At 40.0% G+C, this 25,208-nt stretch overlaps 1 protein-coding gene and 1 pseudogene across 1 annotated transcript in view; one reads left to right on the top strand and one right to left on the bottom strand.

Moving 5' to 3' along the window:
* Positions 1-25,208, bottom strand: part of KDM5A (lysine demethylase 5A) — a 104,060-nt gene that overhangs the window by 19,791 nt on the left and 59,061 nt on the right. Inside the window, exons 15-23 of the mRNA XM_053554464.1 lie at positions 16,369-16,550; positions 15,880-16,004; positions 15,130-15,280; positions 13,182-13,296; positions 8,738-9,093; positions 5,743-5,881; positions 3,805-3,984; positions 3,072-3,233; positions 162-713 (exon numbers count right to left, since the gene is read on the bottom strand). Of these exons, the coding sequence (XP_053410439.1) occupies positions 162-713; positions 3,072-3,233; positions 3,805-3,984; positions 5,743-5,881; positions 8,738-9,093; positions 13,182-13,296; positions 15,130-15,280; positions 15,880-16,004; positions 16,369-16,550 (1,962 nt within the window). The remainder of the gene's footprint in view (positions 1-161; positions 714-3,071; positions 3,234-3,804; positions 3,985-5,742; positions 5,882-8,737; positions 9,094-13,181; positions 13,297-15,129; positions 15,281-15,879; positions 16,005-16,368; positions 16,551-25,208) is intronic.
* On the top strand, positions 21,248-21,737 carry LOC128560887 (probable ribosome biogenesis protein RLP24; annotated as a pseudogene).

Below are 25,208 nucleotides of genomic sequence, written 5' to 3' on the forward strand. Positions count from 1 at the left end.
AGAAAATACTATGGATGTACGCAGAAGGAAGATGTCATGGATAATATAATTGCTGGCAAGTTACTACTGTTTTTGTAATCAACTGGTAAGACTGCTTTAATTTACCATTCACACTGACAAATACTATCTCATAAAATGAAGAACATAAATCCTAAACTTGCCTGTAAGTCTGGATTAGCAGCTGCTTTTTGAAGTTCTGCACTGATGATCTTTTCGGTTTTTTCTCGAGCTGCCTGTTCCACCATACGCTGGCTCAACACAGACAGTTTGGCCAGGGCAGAGGACAGTTCATCTGTGGCTAGGGCCTGCCGTGCTCTATCTTGCCAACTCATAGCACGTTCTGTCAAACACTGTAGGGCCTCTCCTTCAGGCAACCGTACAGGCAACTTCTGAAGGGACACCAGGAGTGATAGAATAGTCTCTAGCCTGGGCCTTCGAGACCGCATACAAAGAGGGCAAAGGAATTTTACTTCTTTAGCCTGCCAGCTAGACCCTTTTTTCTGGGAACTTGATTTAGGAAGGGGAACACAGCTGTTATGGAACCAGTCTTTGCAGAGCTCACACTGCAGCATAAATCCACTGGCTGTCTTTCGGCATATGCAAAATTTTACTTCTTCTATGCGGTCCACCATTGTCATCTTGGCTAGGTTGGCTGCTCTGAGGGAATGCATGGCTTCAATTTCTTTTTGCTCCCGTTCTTTGAAAACTGCCACCTGTATATGAAACATTTAAATGAAAGGAATCAATACAAAACACCTCCAAAATACCAAATCCACAAGACTGTGGGATCTTTCTCGAGTTATCACTTGTTGCTAATTTCCTCAGATTTGGAGCACTCTAGTAGTTTCCATGCAAATAATCCTTACCTGTGAAAAAGGCAAAGTGCTGGGCAGCGCCTGTGGCTCAGTGAGCAGGGCACTGGCCCCATACACCGAGGGTAGTGGGTTCAAAACCAGCCCCGGCCAAACAGCAACAAAAACATAGCCGGGCATTGTGGCAGGCACCTGTAGTCCCAGCTACTCGGGAGGCTGAGGCAAAAGAATCGCCTAAACCCAGGAGTTGGAGATTGCTGTGAGCTGTGATGCCATAGCACTCTACTGAGAGTGATAAAGTGAGACTCTGTCTCGGAAAAAAAAAAAAAGAAAGAAAAGAAAAAAAGGCAAAGTGCTAACATATTTATATCAGAAGAGTACTTTGAACTCTTTTGTAGGGGACAACAGAAAGATAGTAAGTCGTTAAAATTTCACAACTTGAGTATAAAGTCTGAGTCTTGAACTTACAGACTATAAATATGAGTTAAAAGTTTTTTGCACCTCATTTTTCTGAAAAAAAAATGATACCACCAACTTTGTTTTGTTGTTTAGGATTAAATAAGAAAGGCCAGGCATGGTGGCTCATGTCTAAAATCCTAGCAACTCCAGGAGGTAGAGGAAGATCACTTGGACGCAGGAGTTTGAGAGAGAAAATGCCATCTGTACTAAAAGTAGAAAAAAATTAGCCAGACATGTGTGTGCGTGCCTGTAGTCCCAGCTACTTGGGAGGCTGAGGCAGAAGGATAGTTGCAGCCCAGGAGTTAGAAGCTGACTGCACTCTAGCCCAGGTGACAGAGTGAAATGCTATCTTAAAAAAAAAAAAAGGATTAAGTAACACATAAATTGCCTAACCTGGTGCCTGGCACAAGGTAAACATTCAGGTAAGTATTAGATTCCCATTCCTTTGTCATTCATTCTCTGGGAGCAAGTTCTATACAAATCAATTTTTATCTCTCTCTAGAAGGCCTCTCCAATTCATGTGTACAACACCTGACGAACAATTATAATAGCCATTTCATGAAACTCATTTCAACGAAGTAAATAAAAGCAAATCAAATTTAATAACTGTAAACACCGTCAGTGCATTTTCTTTTTAAACTACTGGAGTTTTGAAACAATTTTGAAACAATTTCTAGTCCTACTTGTCTGGCAAGATTGACTTTTTAGGCAGCCTCTCTTGAGAGATCATTTTCATTGGCCTAAGAACAGGATCATTTGTAGGCAGAAAGAGCTATATCAAGTTACTTAGTGTATGTATACAATTCCCAAACTCATTTTTATTTTCTACTTCCTCAGGCTCCTAGTAATATTAACGCTTTTTTCTTACTCTCCAAAAATGCATAATTCTCATCAACTACAAATATTTTATTGAATGCTCACTATAGTGTTGAATGCTACTAGAAGATACTTTAAAAAGCAGCTAGTACCAATAAGCTGCTACAATTCCTTTGAAAAGCACAAAATGTTATTAAGAATAGATTATTAAGAGCCACAAAATGCTATTAAATTCTAACCAGTAATTCCACTCCTAAAAGTATAAGAAAATAATTTAAAAGAAGGAAAAGACTTGCCATACAAAGAAGTTCACTTTTTGTTATCTTATGACGGGAAATAATCATAGGAAAAATGCTCAACATTAGAAAACTAGAGCAGGTCTTCATTTTGTTCAACATAATTTTATTGTAACATTGATGAGAAAAAAAACTGGCCAGGACCCCTGACACTAATTCAACAAAAATAGGATAAATACGTATGTTACTTTTTTATTACTCTTCCTTCAATGTACTTATCATTCACATTTATTTCAATGTTTAATGTTACAAGCGTTTTGGACCTTTATTTAGAAGTTTGGTTAGAAATGTGTTACAGCAACTTAACCCATTTATCAGTCCATAAAATTGATTTCATTATATGTCATTGCACTTGCAGTCCTAGTTTCCAAGAAACTATTAGCAATGTTAAGTGAAGACTCACTGGCTCAGTAAACTATGGACAACTTGATGGAATATTAAACAACTATTAAAACAATAAAGAAAAGAGATATGGAAAAAAAATTCTGGGAAAAGAGCAAGGCAGTCGACTTCTTCTACGCTTTGAATATAAATACATTTTAAAATGTAGAATATGTACTCATAAAGCCAAAGATTAAGTTTATGAAAATGAAAATAGTTAATAACGTGAAAACACTAAACCTGCTAACATCTTCACGCAATTCTATATTCACCAAGCAAACTCAAAAGGCATTACATAATCTCTTACCACCATGGCTGTATCTCTGGTTTCTTCTAATCCTTCCTCTAGATCACTCAAAGGCTCAAGGTCTAGATCCTTTTCTTTTTCTTTTTCTATTAGTTCTTTTACTTTTTTCCTTCTGCTTTTGCCACTCCCATATACACCAATGTCAGTCCGGGGACTTAGCACCTATAAAAATAAAAACTAAAATATGAACTCTGGTTCTTAAAAAACCTTAAAGGCGAAAATAATAAAGAAACATTTATTGAACACTCACCGAGTCCCAGGACTTCATATACATTATCTATTTCAATCCTCACAACAACCATAGGTGGTAGGTATTATGCATATTATTCAAACAAGGGAAACAGCTTCAGAAAGGAAACAACTTCCCAAGGATACAGGGTTAGCAATTAAGGAACCTATTTTATTCTAAAGCCTCTCCTCTTAACTACTATGTGCAACTGCTTAAGATGAAAAGGGTAGTATACAAATTTGTGCTTCTGAGAAATAAGATCTTTCAGCGGCGGAGTCCAACAATAAAATCCAGGCTGATTGCTTTTTCTGCAGATGGCACAAGAGTAACTGGAAATATGTCTGCCTAAAGCTCCATATTTTAAGTCAATATCTGATATTACCTAACAGGAATCACTTGAATAAAGGTGACTATATAAACTGAAGATAATTATTACTACCTATAGTTGTTATTATCCACTGCTTATGGGAAAGCTGAAGTTCGTGTACATGAAGTACTCTTTACCTGTAACAATGTATGGCTAGAATTCTTCTTAAGAAAAGTCCTCCCAGTCCGTTCTCTCCATGCTCTGGCAGCTGCTACTTGTGATTCCACCTGGGGCAGTGCATCAAGACGCACAGGAATAGGGCGTCCCTTAGCAGATAAATTCTCAAGCTGCTCTAAGTAAGCATAGTTGCTGCCACTCTAAAAAGCAAAAACATATTCTCACACAATTTGAGTTCTTAGGGAACCTGGCAATACATTGTTGAAAGACCTTACAAAGGTTGGTGTTAGCTTTTCTATTAAATATTATTCTTTAGACCTAATTGTATCTCAAACTAATATTACTTCCAATGTCATATTTTTAAGTTTGTGTAGGCTTGGCACCTATAGCTCAGCAGCTAGGGTGCCAGCCACATATACTGGGGCTGATGAGTTCAAACCCGGCCTGGGCCTGCCAAACAATTGACAACTACAACAAAAAAATAGCTGGGCGTTATGATGGGCACCTGCAGTCCCAGCTACTTGGGAGGCTGAGGCAAGAGAATCGCTTAAGCCCAGAGTCTGAGGGTGCTGTGAGCTATGATACCACAGCACTCTACCTAGGGCAATATAGTGAGACTCTGTTAAAAAAAAAAAAGTTTGTGCAAATTCATTTTTAATGAACATGTTACCAAATATTTGATTTGTTAATTAATGAAAAGAACCAGTAGATATAAAAACCAGTTCCAAGAACAATACAAAGAACAATCATATATAAATACAATTAGAAATGAGGAAATGAATTTGCTAATAGAAATAAGTGTTTAATATCATGTTAGACAATGGAATCACCTTTTCTACACTGCAGAAATCAATTGTACCATTACAGACTAATTCAGTTGCCTATAGACATAATTCATTTACATTACTTTTTTAAATAAAATAATTGAGGCTCGGTGCCTATGGCTCAAGTGGTTAAGGCGCTAGCCATGTACACCTGAGCTGGCGGGTTCGAATCCAGCCTGGGCCTGCCAAACAACAATGATGGCTGCAACCAAAAAATAGCCGGGCACTGTGGCGGGCGCCTACTTGGGAGGCAGAGACAGGAGAATCGCTTGAGCCCAGGAGTTGGAGGTTGCTGTGAGCTGTGATGTCACGGCATTCTACCCAGGGGAACAGCTTGAGGCTCTGTCTCAAAAATTAAAAAATAAGGGCGGCGCCTGTGGCTCAGTTGGTAAGGCGCCAGCCCCATATACCGAGGGTGGCGGGTTCAAACCCGGCCCCGGCCAAACTGCAACCAAAAAATAGCCGGGCGTTGTGGCGGGCGCCTGTAGTCCCAGCTACTCGGGAGGCTGAGGCAAGAGAATCGCTTAAGCCCAGGAGTTGGAGGTTGCTGTGAGCTGTGTGAGGCCACGGCACTCTACCGAGGGCCATAAAGTGAGACTCTGTCTCTACAAAAAAAAAAAAAAAAAAAAATTAAAAAATAAAATGAAATAAATAAAATAAAAATAATTGATAAAGTTATAAAATAGGCTGGCCAATGAAAATGTAAGGCATATCCCCCCTAGAATCAGACAATCATAGCGGGTCTACAAGACAATATCAATATTCCACTGAAAGGACACCTCGTAATCTTTTGCCTATTCAAAGTCTTTCAGGATTTTCACAACAACTAAAAGCAATATCTTAGTAACACTAGCTTGGTTGACCAGGAGCTGTGGGTCACTGCCACTGCCTAGCATCATGAGATACTATCATACCACACCACACATTATGAGACCTGGAAAACATCAAAATTCAAAGCTCGGTTTTTACTGAATGCATACCACTTTCATACCATCACAAAGTTGAAAATGTTTAAGTCAGGGACCACATGCAGTATGATTATTCTATTCTAAAGAACCAAAATTTTATAGGAGTCATCTCTGAGATGGGCCATTACTCTACCTGATGGGCAGGATAATCCAGAAGTCCCCTTACCTGAATAGCTTCCACTTTAGCTGTCCATTCTCGAGCCTTTTGTAAAGCTTCTTTTAGGGACAACACATTGGGTAGAAAGGCTGGAATGTTCTTGGCTTCATTCACAATGCTTTCTAAACTTGCCACGCTGTGCCTTGGTCTAGAAGAACAGTAAAACCAGGATGGGATGCGTGAGAAAAAGTTCAACTACTAACAATTCATATACGTGAATTCATTTAATTGTTACCATAATCCTATAAGGAAAGCAAAGCAGCTAGTATCTTTCTTTCCATTTTATAGATAAGCAACTTTCTCTCAAAGGAAAATTATTAACCCCAAAGACATTTAATATAATAAATGACACACCTGAAATACTGACTCGGAATGCTTCTTTTGCTATACTAAACTGCTTCTACTTTAGTTCTTTACAATATCTAAAATTATCAGTAATACTTTTTTTTTTGTAGAGACAGAGTTTCACTTTATCGCCCTCAGTAGAGTGCTGTGGCATCACACAGCTCACAGCAACCTCCAACTCCTGGGCCTAGGCGATTCTCCTGCCTCAGCCTCCTGAGTAGCTGGGACTACAGGCGCCCGCCACAACACCCGGCTATTTTTTTTGTTGTTGCAGTTTGGCCGGGGCCGGGTTTGAACCTGCCACCCTCGGTATATGGGGCCGGCGCCCTGCTCACCCCCAGAAATACATTTTTGATAGTAATGTAGAAAGTAATAAACTAGAAATCCATTAATATTGATAAAGTACATTTAATCCAACTACATTCATTAGTATCAGTTGCATGAAGATGAACAAAGCATAGACTTTATCCTAATCATTAGACTAACCATAATACAAGGTAAGAATTATACTTATTTATTCTTAGTGTAATTACACTTAGCATTACACTAAGAATAAATTACTATGGACTCACCACTATAAAAGACAGTGGTCAATTCTGCCTAGGAGAATTAAGAAGGGCTTTGAGTTAGGCCTTAAAGAAATATGATTTTTTCAAATGAAAGGTTAAAAAAAAGAAACCAGGAATATTATGAACAAAGGCAGGGAGAAACATTTAAAAAGAAGTTGGGATCAGGCATGGTGGCTCACACTTATAAATCCTGGCACTCAGGGAGGCCGAGGTAGGTGGATTGCTTGAGTCAGGAGTTTGAGACCAGCCTGAGCAAGGGCAAGACCACGTCTCTACAAAAACAGAAAAAATTAGCCAGGCATGTTGGCATGCACTTGTAGTCCCATATACTCAAGAGGCTTAGGAATGAGTATTGCTCAAGCTCAGGAGGGTGTATGTGGCCGGTGCTCTGCCGACTGAGTTATGGGCACCGTCTTCTTTTTTTTTTCCCCATGTAATTTCTAAGGTAAAGATGAGAAACCTATTTGCTTAGAGAAATCACATAGTTATTAAGTGACAGTTGAAATTTAAAAACTTTTCCACTTCATTCCAAAGTCTATGCATTTTAACTACTTTGGTAGCCACTGATTTTGTATGCATCTTTGATTGGAAAAGCTTATTCTGTGTCTTCAGATTCATGACCGTTTGAGGAGATGGGAGCATATTGTATAGGCAAAGGCAAATAACTTTGGAATGTAAAACTATGATATGGTAGGTATACTTGATGCAACTGACAGTAGTCTACCAAGTGAAATTTTGTTGGTAGTAGTATTTCAAGCCTCCCCCTCGACCTCCAAGAGTGCTGGGATTATAGGCATGAACCACTGTGCCCAGTCAAAATTATATAAATATTAATCTTAGCTGCTAGAAAAATGCTTTCATAGTTATCTCAGACAAATTAGTTGATACACAGTCAAATATCATGAACACTTTACTTAATCTCATTAAATCCAACAGGTTTCTAATTCTTTTTGGGGGGAGGTGGCTTAAGCAATTCTCTTGCCTCAGCCCCCCAAGTATCTGGGACTATAGGCGTCTGCCACAACACTCGGCTTTTTTTTTTTTTTTTAATTGTAGTTGTCATTGCTATTTAGCAGGGCCAGGCCAGGTTCAAACCTACCAGCCCCGGTGCATGTGGCCAGCACCTCAACCTAAGCCTAGGTTGCTAATTCTAATGCAACTATTTAACATTCTCATTCCTAATTCTTATCTCCCAATACTTTCCTGCATAAATCCTCCATTCCAGTGAAGTGCATTTATTTTCTGTCACCTGAACATACCCTACATATTTCTTAGTTTATGACATTTCTCTTACTGCCCCTTTCCACTTCAACCCTACTCATTCTTCAAGTTTCTAAGTTCTTTCTTCTCTCTCGAACTTCTCTATTGACCATACAAGCGCACTATGATCTCTCCTCCTCTGAACTCCCACAGAATTTTTCTATACCTCACTTAACATTAATAATGTACTACACTGAGCTTTGTAATTCTTAATTCCTAATTATAGTAACATTAATCATAGGCTCTAAACAAAATACTACTTTGTATAACAAAGTTTAACAAAGTGCTCAGCGTAATAGTTTGCAGGTATTTGAAACAGGCTATATGCAACTCTATTTGGTAACTTAGTGATTGGCTAGGGAAGGATAAAACATTTAATTAAACATTCACTATCATCACAATAAATCATTTGTTGGAGCCAGACACAGGAGAACCCACTTCCTGGCACTGCTACCCGTAGTGAGTCTAGATACATGTGGTGCTCTAGGGGCTGAGGAAAGTGTGGCCCATGGGCATTCCTATCCAGCAAGAAACCATCCATTACCACCCACAGGGACCTTTCCAGGTCAGCTTTGCCAAAGTAGGGAGGGAAGAGAATCTCTCCTTCCTCCAAGCCCTGGATTCCTGGGAAATGCCTTTCCTGGACCTATTCACCTTGACTAATACTGCTTGTTAAGAAGGGAACCCTTCAGACACATTAAAATCCTAAAGGTAAAAAAAAAAGAAAAAAGACAAAACTTTTAATGGAATAGGCCCTTAAGCACCTCCTCCCAACACTATCTTCTCACTTAATCATTAAAGAGGCAACAATCACCAAAATATGTGTTCACCTTGCCTGTAGGCAGACCTTAGCCTTTTCTTCCCATCTCTCAGAGACTGTAAGGAGCTCCTGCAATTCAGCCATTGCTTTCTCCACAGCATGGTGGGGTGCCAACCCTACCCCAGAGTCTATCAGTTTCTTCATGATATCCAAAGTGACTTGTTGTGGATCGGACAGGGTTAGTCTTACTTCATCCAACCACCGAGCCTGCTGTAATTCTTGCTTCAGTCGGGGTAACTCAGGCAGCTCCACATAAAGACTAGAGCCCATGTCTATCAACATCTGGAGTTTAGAAGAATCTGGAGTTTCATCCATCATGGCCCCCTGAGCACGTTCATGAAACTCTTCCACATCATCTAGCAGATTCTAAATAGGTTAAAAAAATAAAAACAAGAAACAAATTTAAAAGATACAAAAAAAAAAATGAAATAGATACAGTTCAGGCAAACTTGTTTCTAGACCTTTTTATAATCTCACCATCATAGCACTAAACATTCAGGTGTGATAAATTAACAAATATGCTTCTCTGTAATCACATCTATCTATAGCAGTGGTTCTCAACCTTCCTAATGCCACGGCCCTTCACTACAGTTCCTGTGGGTCACAACCTATAGGTTGAGAAATGCTGATCTATAGTTCTACTTTAAAAATACGATTCACTCGTTAGGTAAAGTCCCTCTTGCAATCACACTTGCCCCCATAAAGTGTGACACACACCAAGGCCCCACCCCTCTCCCTCCATACCTCTTTCTGCTTCCCCCCCATAACCTTAATTGTCATTAATTGTCCTCATATCAAAATTGAGTACATAGGATTCATGCTTCTCCATTCTTGTGATGCTTTACTAAGAATAATGTCTTCCACATCCATAAAGGTTAATACGAAGGATGTAAAGTCTCCATTTTTTTTAATGGCTGAATAGTATTCCATGGTATACATATACCACAGCTTGTTAATCCATTCCTGGGTTGGTAGGCATTTAGGCTGTTTCCACATTTTGGCGATTGTAAATTGAGCTGCAATAAACAGTCTAGTACAAGTGTCCTTATGATAAAAGGATTTTTTTCCTTCTGGGTAGATGCCCAGTAATGGGATTGCAGGATCAAATGGGAGGTCTAGGTTGAGTGCTTTTGAGGTTTCTCCATACTTCCTTCCAAAAAGGTTGTACTAGTTTGCAGTCCCACCAGCAGTGTTACCTAACAATTGCAATCAGTGTAACCTGGCTTATTGTACCCTCAATGAATCCCCAACAATAAAAAATAAAAAAAAAAATTTAAAAAGCCAAACAATTAAAAAAAAAAAAGAATATATGTCTGGAATTTGGATCAGAAGATAAAAATTAAAAACAGAGTGTGCTATACATAAAAAAAAAAAAAAATACGATTCACTCAAAAATTTAGTTACTGCTGACTTAGACACAGGCATTGTTCTAAATAGATAGTGTTAACACAAAAAAAAAATCCTTGCCTTCAAGGGACATTCTTAATGTAGGAGCCCAGACTGAATATATGAATATGCTTTGGTTAGTATGAAGTGCTCTAAAATAAAACTGAGCAATTCAGTAGAGAATGACCGGGGAAGAGGGAACATATTACTTAGAAATGGTGGTTACAGAAGACGAAAGAACAAACTAAAATTAGGAGGAAGCCGGAGCAGGAACATATAGGAAGAACAGTTTAGGCAGGGCAAATAGTAATTATAAAAACTACATTTGTCTTACAGAAGAATGAGCTTAGTATGTTGCTACAAATGGGCAAGGGAGAAATGTAGTTAAAGAACAAGCAGAGGTCAGATTACATAGTCTTGTTTTTTTTTAAAGAGACAGTCTCATTTTGTCATCCTTGCTACAGTGCCATGGCATTACAGCTCACAGCAACCTCCAGCTCTTGGGCTTAAGCTATTCTCTTGCCTCAGGCTCCCAAGTAGCTGGGACCACAGGCGCCTGCCACAACGCCCGGCTTTTTTTTTGTTGCAGTTTGACCGGGGCTGGGTTTGAACCCAGCACTCTAGGTGTATGGGGCCGGCACCCTACTCACTGAGCCACAGGCACCGCCCAACATAGTCTCCTATAGATTACAATCAATCTCAATTTTATCCTAATGACTACCAGGAACTACTGGAGGATTTTAACCATAGGAGTGATATGATTTGAATTATACTTCAAATTATCGCTATGGCTACCGAACAATTTTTAAAAATATTAGAGACAAGAGCAGAAGAAGAGAAAGCAGTCAAAAAGCCATGGCAGTAATCCAAGGGGGTATATTCTAGAGGTATTGACCAGAGTTTAAGCAATGGAGATGATGATACATGCTTCATTTTGGGATATACTTTTGAGACAATAGCAGCCAGCACATGTTGTGTAAAGACTGGACATAGGGTATAAGGGAAATAAAAGAATCAAGGGTTTGGTGGCGCCTGTGGTAGGGCGCCAGCCCCATATACCGAGGGTGACGGGTTCGAACCTGGCCCCAGCCAAACTGCAACAAAAAAATAGCTGGGCATTGTGGTGGGTGCCTGTAGTCCCAACTACTCTGGAGGCTGAGGCAAGAGAATCACCTAAGCCCAGGAGTTGGAAGTTGCTGTGAGCTGTGCCACCATGGCATTCTACCGAGGGCAATAAAGGGAGACTCTCTCTTAAAAAAAAAAAAGAGAATCAACAGTTTTGATTCATTGTAAGGCTTTTAAGATGCCTTTTAGTCTACCAAATGAAAATGTAGGGTATGTAGCTGGATAGAAAAGTCTGCAGAAAAGAAGAAAAGCAGTCACAACTGGAGATATGGGAATCAACAGGATATAGGTGATATTACACATCATGTCACACTAAGCACCTACAGTACAGAAAGGACTGAGACTCCTAACAGACTGCAATACTTAGAGGTCAAGCAAAGGAGAAAACCAACAGTATAGAAGATTTAATTCTGCCCCAAAGCCCCAGAGAACTTGGGGAGAAAGAAAGAAGGAAGGAAAGAAAATAACTTAAGGAATTGCCAAAGAGCTAAGAAGAAAACTGCAAAGTTACAGTGTCATGGATGTATTAAAGAACATCATGCAAGAAAGAAAGAATAATCAACTAACTATTCTTATGAAATGGAGTAAAGCAAGAACACAATTGATAATAAATTTCACAAGTTGATAAAAGCTATCTTAGACACCCTACCCGCTCCCAAAACACAAAAACATACTCAGTACACCCTCCCACTAGGTACATATGGGGTCTTCTGGATCCTTTAGTGTAACCTTTTGAATAAATCCAAATTTTACAGAATAAATCCCTTTATTAAAAAGTTTGGATTCAGGGCCAAGTGCAGTGGCTCACGCCTATAATCCTGGCACTCTGGGAGACCAAGATAGGTGGATTGCTTGAGGTCAAGAGTTCGAGACCAGCCTGAGGAAGAAAGAACAAGACCCTGTCTCTAAAAACTAACTGGGGTGTTGTAGCAGGCACCTATAGACCTAGCTACTAGGAAGGCTGAGGCAAGAGGATCACCTGAGCCCAGGAATTGGAGGTTGCTGTGAGCTATGAGACCACGGCACTATACTGAGGGTGACAAAGTGAGACTCTGTCTCAAAAAAAGAAAAAGTTTGGATTCAATTGAAGGGGCCACGCCTGGAGATCTGAAGGGCCACATGTGGCCTTAATTTCATAGGTTCCCCACCCCAGCAGGCACAAATTATCAAAAGATTACTGTGTAGATTAATATATTTGATATATACTTTTTTTTTAAGAGACAGTCTTACTTTGTCGCCTTCAGTAGTGCTGTGGCATCACAGCTCACAGCAACCTCCAGCTCTTGGGCTTAGGCGATTCTCTTGCCTCAACCTCCCAAGTACATGAGATCACAGGTGCCCACCACAACGCCCAGCTTTTTGTTGCAGTTTGGCCAGAGCCGGGTTTGAACCTGCCACCCTCCATATATGGGGCCGGCGCCCTACTCACTGAGCCACAGGCACCGCCCTGATATATGTACTTTTGAGATTTTACATATTGATTAAACCATCAGGGCCCTGAAAATTTCAGAGCTCTGCATTTTTAAAAGCTCACGTACTGGCTCCGTGCCTATAGCTTGAGTGGCTAAGGCGCCAGCCACATATACCAAAGCTGGCAGGTTCGAATCCAGCCCGGGCCTGCCAAACAATAACGACAACTACAACCAAAAAGTAGCCAGGCCTTGTGGCAGATGCCTATAGTCCCAGCTACTTGGGAAGCTGAGGCAAGAGAAATCACTTAAGCCCAAGAGTTTGAAGTTGCTGTGAGCTGTGACACCATGGCACTCTACCCAGGGCCAACAGCTGGAGACTCTCAGAGACTGCCTAACTAAAGAACCTTAAATAGCAGCATATATGTGAGAAAAAAAACAACAGAACAAAAAACTAGACATACCATCTGGTTAACCCAAAACAGCAGCCCATAAGGAAAGGATACTACTCAAGAAAACAACATAATACTCCACCTTCACTTGTCGAGCTTGGCTGATGACGCATGGGAGACTAAAAAGTTGTTGGACAAAGGCCTTCAATTCTTCCACTGTCAGTTTGGTCCGAGTCCTTCCACTATCTGAACTCTGCCTGATGTGAAATAATATTGAGATGTAAGAAAGAAAAATTTACAGTCATTCTAATATCAAAGGGGCTCCTGGTCATTTCATAATTTGAACCTAAGCAATCCTAGTGTTCGAGGAATTCTATTGTAATGGTTATTGCTTCAAAAGAGTTTTTTAATGGCTCAGCACATAGCACAGTGGTTACAGTGCCAGCCACATACATCAAGGCTGGCATGTTCGAACCGGCCCAGGCCAGCTAAAACAACAATGACAAATGCAACAAAAAATAGCCTGTCATTGTGGCAGGTGCCTGTAGTCTCAGCTACTTGGGAGGCTGGGTCAAGAGAAGCTTTTAAGCCCAAGAGTTTGAAGTTGCTGGAGCTGTGTCACCACGGAACTCTACTAAGGGCGACATACTGAGACTGTCCAAAAAAAAGGGAGTGGGGGTTAAGTTCTTCAGTTAATGACTTGAAGATTCTACTCTCCAAGTTACAGTCCCTCCAAACTACAAGCATTAAATATTTTAAACATTAAATACATTCTTCATAGTGGAATATTAAGTTTACTGATAAAACTAAACCCTATATTCCAAGAAGCTTAGAATGTAAAACAAGGGCCATTAAACTCCATTAGGGGACAATAAGCCCTATGAAACTATTTCAACGTTTTCTGTGTATATGCATGTTTCTAAGGGGATCACTAAGCTTTTAGTAGGTTCTCCAAGGGACAGGAGGGTCTGTGACCTAATGGCAAGTTAAAATCCATTGGTTAATGTCTATAAGAAAGGTTCTCTAACAAAATGGTTTTAAAAAATTTACAAGTTGGGTGGCATCTGTGGCTCAGTGTGCAGGGCGCTGGCCCCATATACCAAGGGTGTTGTGTTCAAACCGGGCCTGGCCAAACTGCAACAAAAAAATAGCTGGGCGTTGTGGCGGGTGCCTGTAGTACCAGCTACTGGGATGGCTGAAGCAAAAGAATCGCCTAAGCCCAGGGGTTGGAGGTTGCTGTGAGCTGTGACGTCACAACACTCTACCAAGGGCGATAAAATGAGACTCTGTCTCTAAAAAAAACAAAATTTACAAGTTAATGCAAAACCCAATGTGAATTGCTATAGAAAAAGCTATTCATAGAAAAGGTACGTATTGGAATGTGAAATAATACCACAGGAATTTGATATACGTGGATTATATTAAATCAATGGTACACATTTCTATGCTCCTTAACAATCATCTCTGCTTTGCAACCACCTTTCTTCAGCCTGTAGTTTCAATTATTTACAAATATTTATTGCATACCTAATACATGTCAAGTGTTGTTCTAAGCACAAGAAATATAGCAATGACCAAAAAGACAAAAATCCCTAACCTTCTAGTCTAGTGTACATTCTAGGGTGGGGAAGAGGGAGGATACAAATAATAAATAAGTAAATTAATATACCAGAAGGTGATATGGCCAGGAAAGAAAGGTAAGAAGGCTGCAATTTTATAAAGGGTTATCAGAAAAGGCCTCTCAAGAAAGTGACATTTACACAAAAAGACTTGAAAGAAGTGAGGGAACAAGGCACCGAGATTAGTAAAAAGAGAACTCCAAGCAAAGTGAAGACCAAGTGTGAAGGTCCTAAGCAGGAAAAGTGCCTGGTGTATATGAAGAATAGCAAAAGGAAGAGCATTGCAGGGTGGAGGAAGAAAGAACAGTAGTAGGAGGTGAGACTAGACATTACTGGGGCAAGGAGAAGCATGACCACAAGAGATCAAAGATAAGGTAAAGCCTCACAGGTCAGTTAAATTTTGGCTTTCACTTTAAGAGAAATAGAAAATTCTTTTTCTATTAAAGAGAATTAAACTCTTCTTGCATTTACCTGTGTTTCTGCTTTTTGCTCAGAAGCAGCTGAGCCACAGAAGCACAGGTCTCAGCTTCTTTTACAGCATCCCTGAGTTTTCGAAAGAGATCATTCTCTGGGTATTTCCTATCCTCTGCATCTTCTAGCATTACTCGTAATTCAATCAAATCTGTAAAACATAAATAAAAAGCCATATACTATACCCATAGACTTAAAAAGCCACTTTAAAATCTTCACCTCACTCAAGTCATCAACCTATTAGGAGAAATACACTGCAGGTGTGAAAATCTCTCTGCTGCAATAAAAATCTTATGACCAGGTACAACACTCTTTTTTTTTTTTTTTTGTGGTTTTTGGCCGGGGCTGGGTTTGAACCCGCCACCTCCGGCATATGGGACCGGCGCCCTACTCCTTGAGCCACAGGCGCCGCCCCCAGGTACAACACTCTTAATCCTTAGAGACTATTTCTCTCAGGTAAGGAAATTTCTCTTTTCAAAAAGCCTCTAGTGACAGTCCACTGGTAACAATGGCTCCCCAAAGTATACAATATAGCTACTTATAAGTTAGAGCTGTCCCGTTTTAGGTCAGCTTTTTCATTTAAAAGGCAATTCTCAAATGAAAAATTAAATCTATATTCAACCAACCCATTAATTTCAAATGAAGCCTGGGATTTCTTTCTTAATGAATGGAAAGAACAGAAAACTAAACAAGGCTTCTTTCAAAGTAACCCATATTTCAGTGTATGCATACAAAAGGAAGAAACTTAACCTTTCTTGTGGTTGAAGTTAGCAGATAATGCTTCTGTAACACGACTGACCCAAGTGTCATAGGACTGTGCCCTGACTTTTACACCATATAGCAGAGACGGGAGGTCTTCTAATGGGTAGCGGTATCTACAAAAATAAAAACAGAAACAATGGAAATAAAAACCTCAAAGAAACAGTAACAACTTGACAATAAATTATTAAGTATAATTAGCTTAAGAAAAATACAATGGCCAAGGGAATGAGATCTTGGTTTATATACAGAGAACATCAATGCAACCCACGGTTTTGGTATAGGGAGACAAAAGATGTGAAATCAATTAATAAACTAATTTTAGCAGCCAAGTTTAGGGCCAAATTTAAAGAACTGGTCCTTGGGAGAAAAATAAAGACAATCAGCAGTCCACAGACAGGGAAGGGAATAACTAAGAATAACATTAAGACTATGTTTTTAAAAAAGTTAATAGAAAGTTCAGAAGATACTTTTAGATACCTAAGACATTTCTTCTGCATGGGGCAAGGGCACAGATCAGTTGGATGGTAGAGACACACAAGCCTCTCAGGATTACAGGAGCATGTGAGAGCAGAGAGAAAACAGGTGGTTCTACAAGCTGAACACTGTCGCTCATCATCAGGAACAAGTTCAAATACTTCTTCTTCTGACATCAGGACACCCTGAAATACAATTTACGTCACTAAATCAAGTCTTTCTAGTCTTTAAAGCATCAAAGAAGTTATGTTATTATATTCTACAGGTATATCTCTGATTTAAGGCACAAACATGAGAGGTACAATGGCACGTTAAATGCTTTCTAGAATTAATCATTACTAATTTTTTTTAAATGGGCAAAACTAAATTTTGGTTACTAGGATGTACATTTGACTGATAAAACTATTAAAAAATGCAAGGAAGCGACTACTACAAAAGTCAAGATAGTGCTTGGCTCCCATAGCTCAGTAGTCAGGGCGCTGACCACATATACCAAGGTAGGAGGGTTCGAACCCAGCCGAGGGCTGCTAAACAACAATGACAACTGCAACAACTATTTGTAGAATAGTTTATGAGACTCTGTCTCATAAAAAAAAAAAGTCAAGGTAAGTTTTTTGAGAGGAAAACTATAATTGAGAGGCACTGCTGGGGTAGCTGACAAAAGTTCTATTTCTTGACCTAAACGAAGATTTAATTACCACATAATTCACAAAGCTACAAAGTTTGCGTTATGTGGTTTTATTTGTATTCTCTTTAAAATAATAAAAAGATTAATTTTTTACAAATTACTGTCCCAAGGGATAATATACCCTTAAACCAGGTAAATTAAGTGAGTAACCTATGATCTAAAAACATTAACACTGACATGTACAAACACAGGCAAGGACAAAGAAGTTTAAAATAAATTAACGCAAATCAAAATATAATTTTTTTTTTTTTTTTGAGACAGAGTCTCACCATGTCACTCTCAGTAGAGTACCCTGGCATCACAGATCACAGCAACCTCCAACTCTTGGGCTTAAGCAATTCTCTTGCCTCAGTCTCCCAAGTAGCTGGGACTACAGGCGCCTGCCACAACATCGGGCTATTTTTTTGTTGCAGTTGTCATTGTTGTTTTAGCCGGCCTAGGCCAGGTTCGAAACCGCCAGCCTTAGTGTATGTGGCTGGTGCCATAACCACTGTGCTGACCCTCAAAATATAATCTTTAGCATGATGCCAGAAAGACAGTTAAGTCAAATTCAGTATGCCAGCTGAAGAAAGCACAGCACATGAAGTGCATTTTACCAAGACCACCACTTACGATACAGTTTCTCTTCACAGTTTCTACTTACTTGAACAAGGTACTTATAAACCCAATTGTTATAAGCAAACTTTCTTCACTTGAACAAGGTGGGGAATCCAATAATTTATTCGCTGGTGCATTCGAGACACATTTCATTCATTATACATTTTGTTCCTGATACCAGGTTAATTCTCTTATCTTTCCATTTTTCTGTATTAGCATTTGGCATTATCTTTATGAATTATTTTTATGCAAAAACAGTTCTAAAATGCATTGCAAGTATTTCTCAGTCTAAAAGAATTGACAGGGGCTGGGAGTCTGTAATCCTAGCACTCTGGGAGGCCAAGGCGGGTGGAGTTGAGCTCAGGAGTTCTGAGATCAGCCTGAGCAAGAGTGAGACCTCCGTCTCTCCTAAACACAGACAAACTAGCCAGGTATAATGGCTCAAGCCTATAGTCCCAGCTATACCGAAGGCTGAGAGAAGAGGATCGCCCAAGTCCAAGAGAGTTTGAGGTTGCTGTGCTATGACACCACAGTACTCTACCCAGAACAACAGAGTAAGATTCTGTCTCAAAACAAAACAGAACAGGCTCGGTGCCTGTAGCTTAGCAGCTAGGGCGCCGGCCACATGCACTAGGGCTGGCAGGTTCAAAACTGGCCCAGGTCTGCCAAACAACTATGACAACTACAAAAAAATAGTAATAACAATAAATAGCTGGGCATTGTGGCAGGTGCCTTTAGTCCCAGCTACTTGGGGGGCTGAGGCAAGAGAATCACTTAAGCCCAGGAGTTTGAGATTGGTGTGAGCTATGACGCTATGGCACTCAACCGAGGGTGACACAGTGAGACTCCGGTGCCTGTGGCTCAGTGAGTAGGGCGCCGGCCCCATATACTGAGGGTGGCGGGTTCAAACCCAGCCCCGGCCAAACTGCAACAACAACAAAAAAATAGCCGGGCGTTGTGGTGGGCGCCTGTAGTCCCAGCTGCTCGGGAGGCTGAGGCAAGAGAATCACATAAGCCCAAGAGCTGGAGGTTGCTGTGAGCTGTATGACGCCACAGCACTCTACTGAGGGCAGTAAAGTGAGACTCTGTCTCTACAAAAAAAAAAAAAAAAAATTTTTTTAATAGAATTTACATGGTTTCAAAACAACTAGCAATGTTGTTCTGAAGGAGATGCTAATGTGGCAACTAGCAAAGTTCTGCCTGCCATAAGAAATTTTATGACTGGGCATAGTGACTCATACCTGTAATCCTAGCACTCTAGGCCAAGGTAGTAGGCTTGCTTGAACTCAGGAGTTCGAGACCAGCCTAAGCAAGAGCAAGACCCCATCACTACTAAAAATAGAAAAATTAGCTAGGGGTCGTGGGGGGTGCCTATAGTCCCAGCTACTCAGGAAGATCGCTTAAGGCCAGAAGTTTGAATTTCAGTGAACCAGGATGAGGCCACAGTACTCTAGCCAAGGCAACCCAGTGACTTTATCTCAGAAAAAAAAAAATAAGAAAGAAATTTTATATCATTTCCCAAGTGTACCCAAGGACCAATAATCCTAAAATGATACTTTGGGGAAAAAAATTATTTTTTGGAAAATGCTGTAGATTATATCCCTCCCAGTTTAGAGATTAACAATGAACACCAGCATATTGAAGAAGTTTTGCAGTAAAGAACAATATTTATCATTTTCTAACCCACCAATTCCCAAACTTTCTTAACTATAGAACAATTTTTCCTTGTAATATCTTCCAACAGATTATAAAGCTTATATTCCAGGCAGTGCCCGGAGCTCAGTCGGTAGGGTGTTCGCCACACACACTGAGGCTGGCAGGTTCAAGCCCAGCCCAGGCCAGCTAAAATAACAATGCCAACTGCAAAAAAAAAGCAGCCCGGCATTGTGGCGGGCACCTGAAGTCCCAGCTACTTGGGAGGCTGAGACAAGAGAATGGCTTGAGCCCAAGAGTTTGAGGTTGCTGTGAACTGTGACACCATGGCACTCTACCAAGGGTGACAAAGTGAGACTCTATCTCAAAAAAAAAAAAAAAAAAGTTTATATTCCTAAGAATACAGCTTGGAAAGTCATAAATTAGCAGAAGGGAATGAAAAGAAGAAAAAAGCCAGAGATACAAATTAAAAGGGAATTTGAAATTATCAAGGTGAGAAAATTAAGAAATGAAATAGGAAGATACAGCAATAAAAGAGGAGCCAGGGGAGTAATGAGTGACTTTGCCTAAAAAAAACAAAGAAAACCTTAAAACTAGACAACAGATCACTATGAAGGAAATGAATGAGTCAGGATGACACTAAGTTTTCACATAATGATCCTGTTACTAAGATAAACAATTATGAAGGAAAGTCGCCTGAGAAAGGGTAGAGGGACAGAAGATGATACTCTATCCCAGATGCTGAAACTGAGATGACAAAAATCTAAATTGAAAAGTACAGCTCACTCTACTAATCCCTACATAGGGGAGGCCAAAGCAGGAGAATTGCTTGAGGCCAGGAGTTTGACACCAGCTTGAGCAACATGGCAGGACTAATCTCTACAAAAAATAAAACAAATTAGCTGAACATGCCTATAGTCCTAGCTATTCAAGAGGCTGAGGCAAAAGAATCACCTGAGCCCAGTTTGAGGCTACAGTGAGCTATGATGATGCTACTGCACTGTAGCCTGTACTGGTCTCAGAGTGAGAGCCTGTCTCACAATAAAAGTAGACAAATTTACATTGATTTAAAAAATCAAATTAAATGTATACTCATGATTCTATCCTTGGGATTCTATCCTTGGGATCAAATGGCACACACACAAAAAAGGAGTGTAAATCATAAATATGGCTCCTAATGGACAAATAATGTAATCCACATGCCTACTGGCCTACAAAATGATAGGCATGCAAATAAAAACAAAAGCAAAGTATAAACAATAAAATAAATAATTCGTCTTCACAACACTGTTGTAAATGAAAAAAATGCAATAAGGATGTGGAAACACGGACTACAAATGGGTAACTAGACATACCTCTTTTCAAAGTTACAATAATTCATGTGTTTGCACATAGTAAGAGCAAATATTAAGAGGTGAGAACTGGGGTGGTCCCTGTGGCTCAGTGAGTAGGGCTCTGGCCCCATATACCAAGGGTGGTGGGTTCGAACTTGGCCCTGGCCAAACTGCAACAAAAAATAGCCAGGCCTTATGGCGGGCACCTGTAGTCCTAGCTACTCAGGAGGCTGAGGCAAGAGAATCATTTAAGCCCAAGAGGTGGAGGTTGCTGTGAGCTGTGACGCCACAGCACTCTACGAGGGTGATGAAGTGAGATTCTGTCTCTTAAAAAAAGAAAAAAGAGGTGAGAACTAAAACCACAATAGCTGAAAGAGTTAAAATTGCAAGAATGAGTAAGAATTCCCTAAAAAGTAGCATAAAGGGGTAATAACAAAAGGTAAAAGGCTAAACCACGTACACAACAACAATTGAAGAGATGATGAAAAAGATAAATAAAAATAATAGGCAAATGTGGTTTTCCAGGTCGGGGAAGGGGAAGAATCACTTCCCATGATGGCATACGTCACTTCCTCTCACATTTAGCTTTGGGTCTGCTGGGACCCATGCGAGTTCAACATGCGTATTGAGAAGTGTTATTTCTGTTCGGGACCAATCTACCCTGGCCATGGGATGATGTTCGTCCGCAACAATTGCAAGGTATTCAGATTTTGTAAATCCAAATGTCATAAAAATTTTAAAAAGAAGCGCAATCCTCACAAGGTCAGGTGGACTAAAGCATTCCGAAAAGCAGCTGGTAAAGAGCTTGCTGTGGATAATTCATTTGAATTTGAGAAACGTAGAAACGAACCTGTCAAATACCAGAGAGAGCTATGGAATAAAACTATTGATGCGATTAAGAGATCAAACAGAAACGCCAAGCTAAATTTACAACGAACAGACCGAAGAAAAATAAAGAGCTACAGAAAGTTCAGGACATCAAGGAAGTCAAGCAAAACATCCATCTTATCCAAGCTCCTCTTACAGGCAAAGGAAAGAAGTTGGAAGAGAAAATGGTACAGCAATTACAAGAGGATGTGAACATGGAAGATGTTTCCTAAAAATACTATTGTCTGTAACCATTTCTATGTGTACATTTGAAAATGTTTTTTGGAGACTAGAGCTTATAAGTTATTGATTTATTTTTTATATAAGGTCACTCAAATGAAAGTGGATTGGGCGGCGCCTGTGGCTCAGTGAGTAGGGCGCCAGCCCCATATGCCGAGGGTGGCGGGTTCAAACCCAGCCCCGGCCAAACTGCAACCAAAAAATAGCCGGGCGTTGTGGCGGGCGCCTGTAGTCCCAGCTGCTCGGGAGGCTGAGGCAAGAGAATCGCATAAGCCCAAGAGTTAAGAGGTTGCTGTGAGCCGTGTGACGCCATGGCACTCTACCCGAGGGCGGTACAGTGAGACTCTGTCTCTACAAAAAAAAAAAAAAAAAAAAGAAAGTGGATTAAAAATATATCCATTACTACATTACAGTCTGCAAAAAATCACATAGTATGGATCTTTGATTGCATCTCAGTGTTAAACCTTCGCTACTACAGATGTGCTTATGTAAATTATGAAAGTCCTGTTTGTAAAGACAGAAGTGAATTGTGTGCGTACAATGGTCATGCCATTTGGATAACGGCCCTGGACAGGTCCTATTATGTAATAACTAAGGACAAAAATTCTGGCTAGTGATAATGTGAAGCTAAAATTTTCTTTATGGTAAAATAATCCCCTTATTAATGTTTTGTAGATGGGAGATATGGCAAGGAATTAATAATTTGTGACTGTTATTTTCTAATAATATCTTTTATTCTGATCAGTCTTTTCTGTTTTTAGCATCTTTCAAGACCATAGTAGCCTTGTATCATAAAGACTAGACTGAACCATTTTGGCTGGGTTTAACTGTTCTAAAAGCTAGTTATGGATGTTAGGGATGAAGGCTGAATAATCTTTCCCTGAAATGGCACTGTATAATTTCCTCTTGGGGAATACACAGTTCCAACTTGTGATTCCTGGCAGAATAAGCTTTATTTTTCTAGCCCAGTGGTGATCTAGAAGAGGACGAATCCATTGCCTTTTAAAGTTTGTTCTGTGATTTTCTTTATAAAAGTTCCTATTTGTTTTTGGAAAGTAGAATTTATGGGTAGAACACCTGTCCATTAGTTGCACAAAAAAATAAAACCATTTGTAAAGTAAAAAAAATAACAATAATAATAGGCAAATGTGATCAAAGAGGCTGAAGAAACAGTAAAGCAAGTGCCAGGGGAAGAAACCAAAGCAGCAATAAATACACAGTGCAATAAAGAGGCTACAGTGATGGAAGACAAAAAAACCACTGGAGTTAGCAACAAAGTTGTCACTAGTAAACTTTACGACTTTCAAAAGTATGATGGAACAAAATGACAGTGATAATGAAAGCATAAAGAAAAAATGACAGCACTGACCACAAGAAAACCACTTAAAAAGATTTTTAGAAGGAGGTAAAATTACAGCTGTTCTTAAGAAAGACAAGTGGTAATGCAAAGAAAGGGCAGAGATAAGAACTTGGCAGAAGGCAAATTAAAAGAAGAGTTTATAGAGAAATTTGATCAAAGTATCATAAAAAGAAAAAAGTATGGTAGAATATCAGGTGATATGACATTCAAATTATCAAAGAAAAAGGAAAAATAATGCCCCAAAGAAAAAGGAAAAATAATGCCCCAAACCTGCAGCCTCAAGGGCACACACAGACCTCCAAATCCCCAAGTGCAATCCTCTGACTGAATCCAAACTTCACAGAACTTTTTGTTCAGAAGGTCACACTAAGAATACAACCACATGTGGCCTCAAGGCAAAAGACTGCCTAACCCTGGAGGTAATTAATCAAAATTCCAAAGAGTAGGCAATGAGAAAAGGAAATCCATCTTAAATAAGCATATAATCAAAATAAGTTATTTTGAGAACACAGATATAAAGTGGGAATATTACCAGGAAATGTATTCACACATCTTCAAAAACTAAAATGAATTTTTAAAAAGATCCACTCATGGGCAGTGCCTATACTCAGTGGGCAGGGGGCCAGCCACATACACTGAGGCTGGCGAGTTCGAACCTGCCTTGGACCTGCTAAACAACAATGACAACTGCAACAACAACAACAAAAATAGCCGGGCGTTATGACGGGCGCCTGCAGTCCCAGCTACTAGGGAGGCTGAGGCAAAAGAATCGCTTAAGCCCAAGAGTTTGAGGTTACTGTGAGCTATGATGCCACGGTACTCTACCCACGGTGACAAAATAAGACTATGCCCCCCCCCAAATACACTTATATCTTGTTTTTCTTTGTTTCTATCATACGAACAAGTAGAAAAGTATCTTGCTTTTCCTTTTTTCTGTCCCAGAAACAACCAGAAAAGGAAATCTGATGATTTAATCAAAATTCTTGTTTTTAAGCTAACTTAAATTCTTTTAAAAAGCTCAGCTTTAAAGGCTGGGCATGATGGCTCACGCCTGTAATCCTAGCACTCTGGGAGGCCGAAGCAGGCAGACTGCTTGAGTTCAGAAGTTGGAATCCAGTCTGAGGAAGAGCAAAACCGTCTCTAAAAAAAAAAATAGCTGGCCATTGTAGTGCACGCGTATAGTCCCAGCAACTTGGGAGGCTGAGGCAAGAGGATCTCTTGAGCCAACAAGTTTGAGTGCTGACACCGCAGCACTCTATTGAGGGTGACAAAGAGACTGTCTCAAAAAAATTTTTTTTAAATAAATAAATGAGACTAGGCACCTGAAGTATGTGGTTATGGCGTCAGCCACATACACTGAGGCTGGTGGGTTCGAACTCGGCCCAGGCCAGCTTAAATGACAATGACAACTGCAACAACGAAAAAACAAAAATTGCCGGGCATTGTGCACCTGTAGTCCCAGCTACTTGTGAGGCTGAGGCAAGAGAACTGCTTAAGCCCAAGAGGTAGAGGTTGCTGTGAGCTGTGACGCTACAGCACTCTACAACAAAGTGAAACTCTATCTCTTTAAAAAAAAGAATAAGAAGAAGAGTATCAAGCAAAAAGGAGGACATGTACAAAAAAAGGAGGGAGCATGGTACGAACCTAGAGAGGCTATGTAGGGAAGATTAAGGAGAATGAGCCAAAATGAGGCTGAAGACATAGATTTATTTCCTCATGTATTTCCCAGTTCAATGTGATAGATGATTAGCTTATTGTAAGCATGCAAAATCCAAACCCTTGGTAATTCTGCCCTTCCTATTCATTACATTACTTAAAAGAGAGAAAAAAAGGTTAATTCAAACTGACAATCTATAATCACCAGAAACATATGTTTTATTCAATACAAAGCTCGGAGAAAAAAAGCACTTAAATTTTCTTTTTCTTTTTTTTGAGACAGGGTCTCACTGGTTGCCGTCAGTAGAGTGCAGTGGCATCATAACTAACAGCAACCTCAAACTCTTGGGCTCAAGCAATTCTGCTACCTTAGCCTCCCGAGTAGCTGGGACTATAGGTGCCTGCCACAACACCTGGCTATTTTTAGAGACAGGGTCTTGCTCTTGCT

This window comes from Nycticebus coucang, chromosome 12 (assembly GCF_027406575.1).
Source record: "Nycticebus coucang isolate mNycCou1 chromosome 12, mNycCou1.pri, whole genome shotgun sequence".
Taxonomy (NCBI): Eukaryota; Metazoa; Chordata; class Mammalia; order Primates; family Lorisidae; genus Nycticebus; species Nycticebus coucang.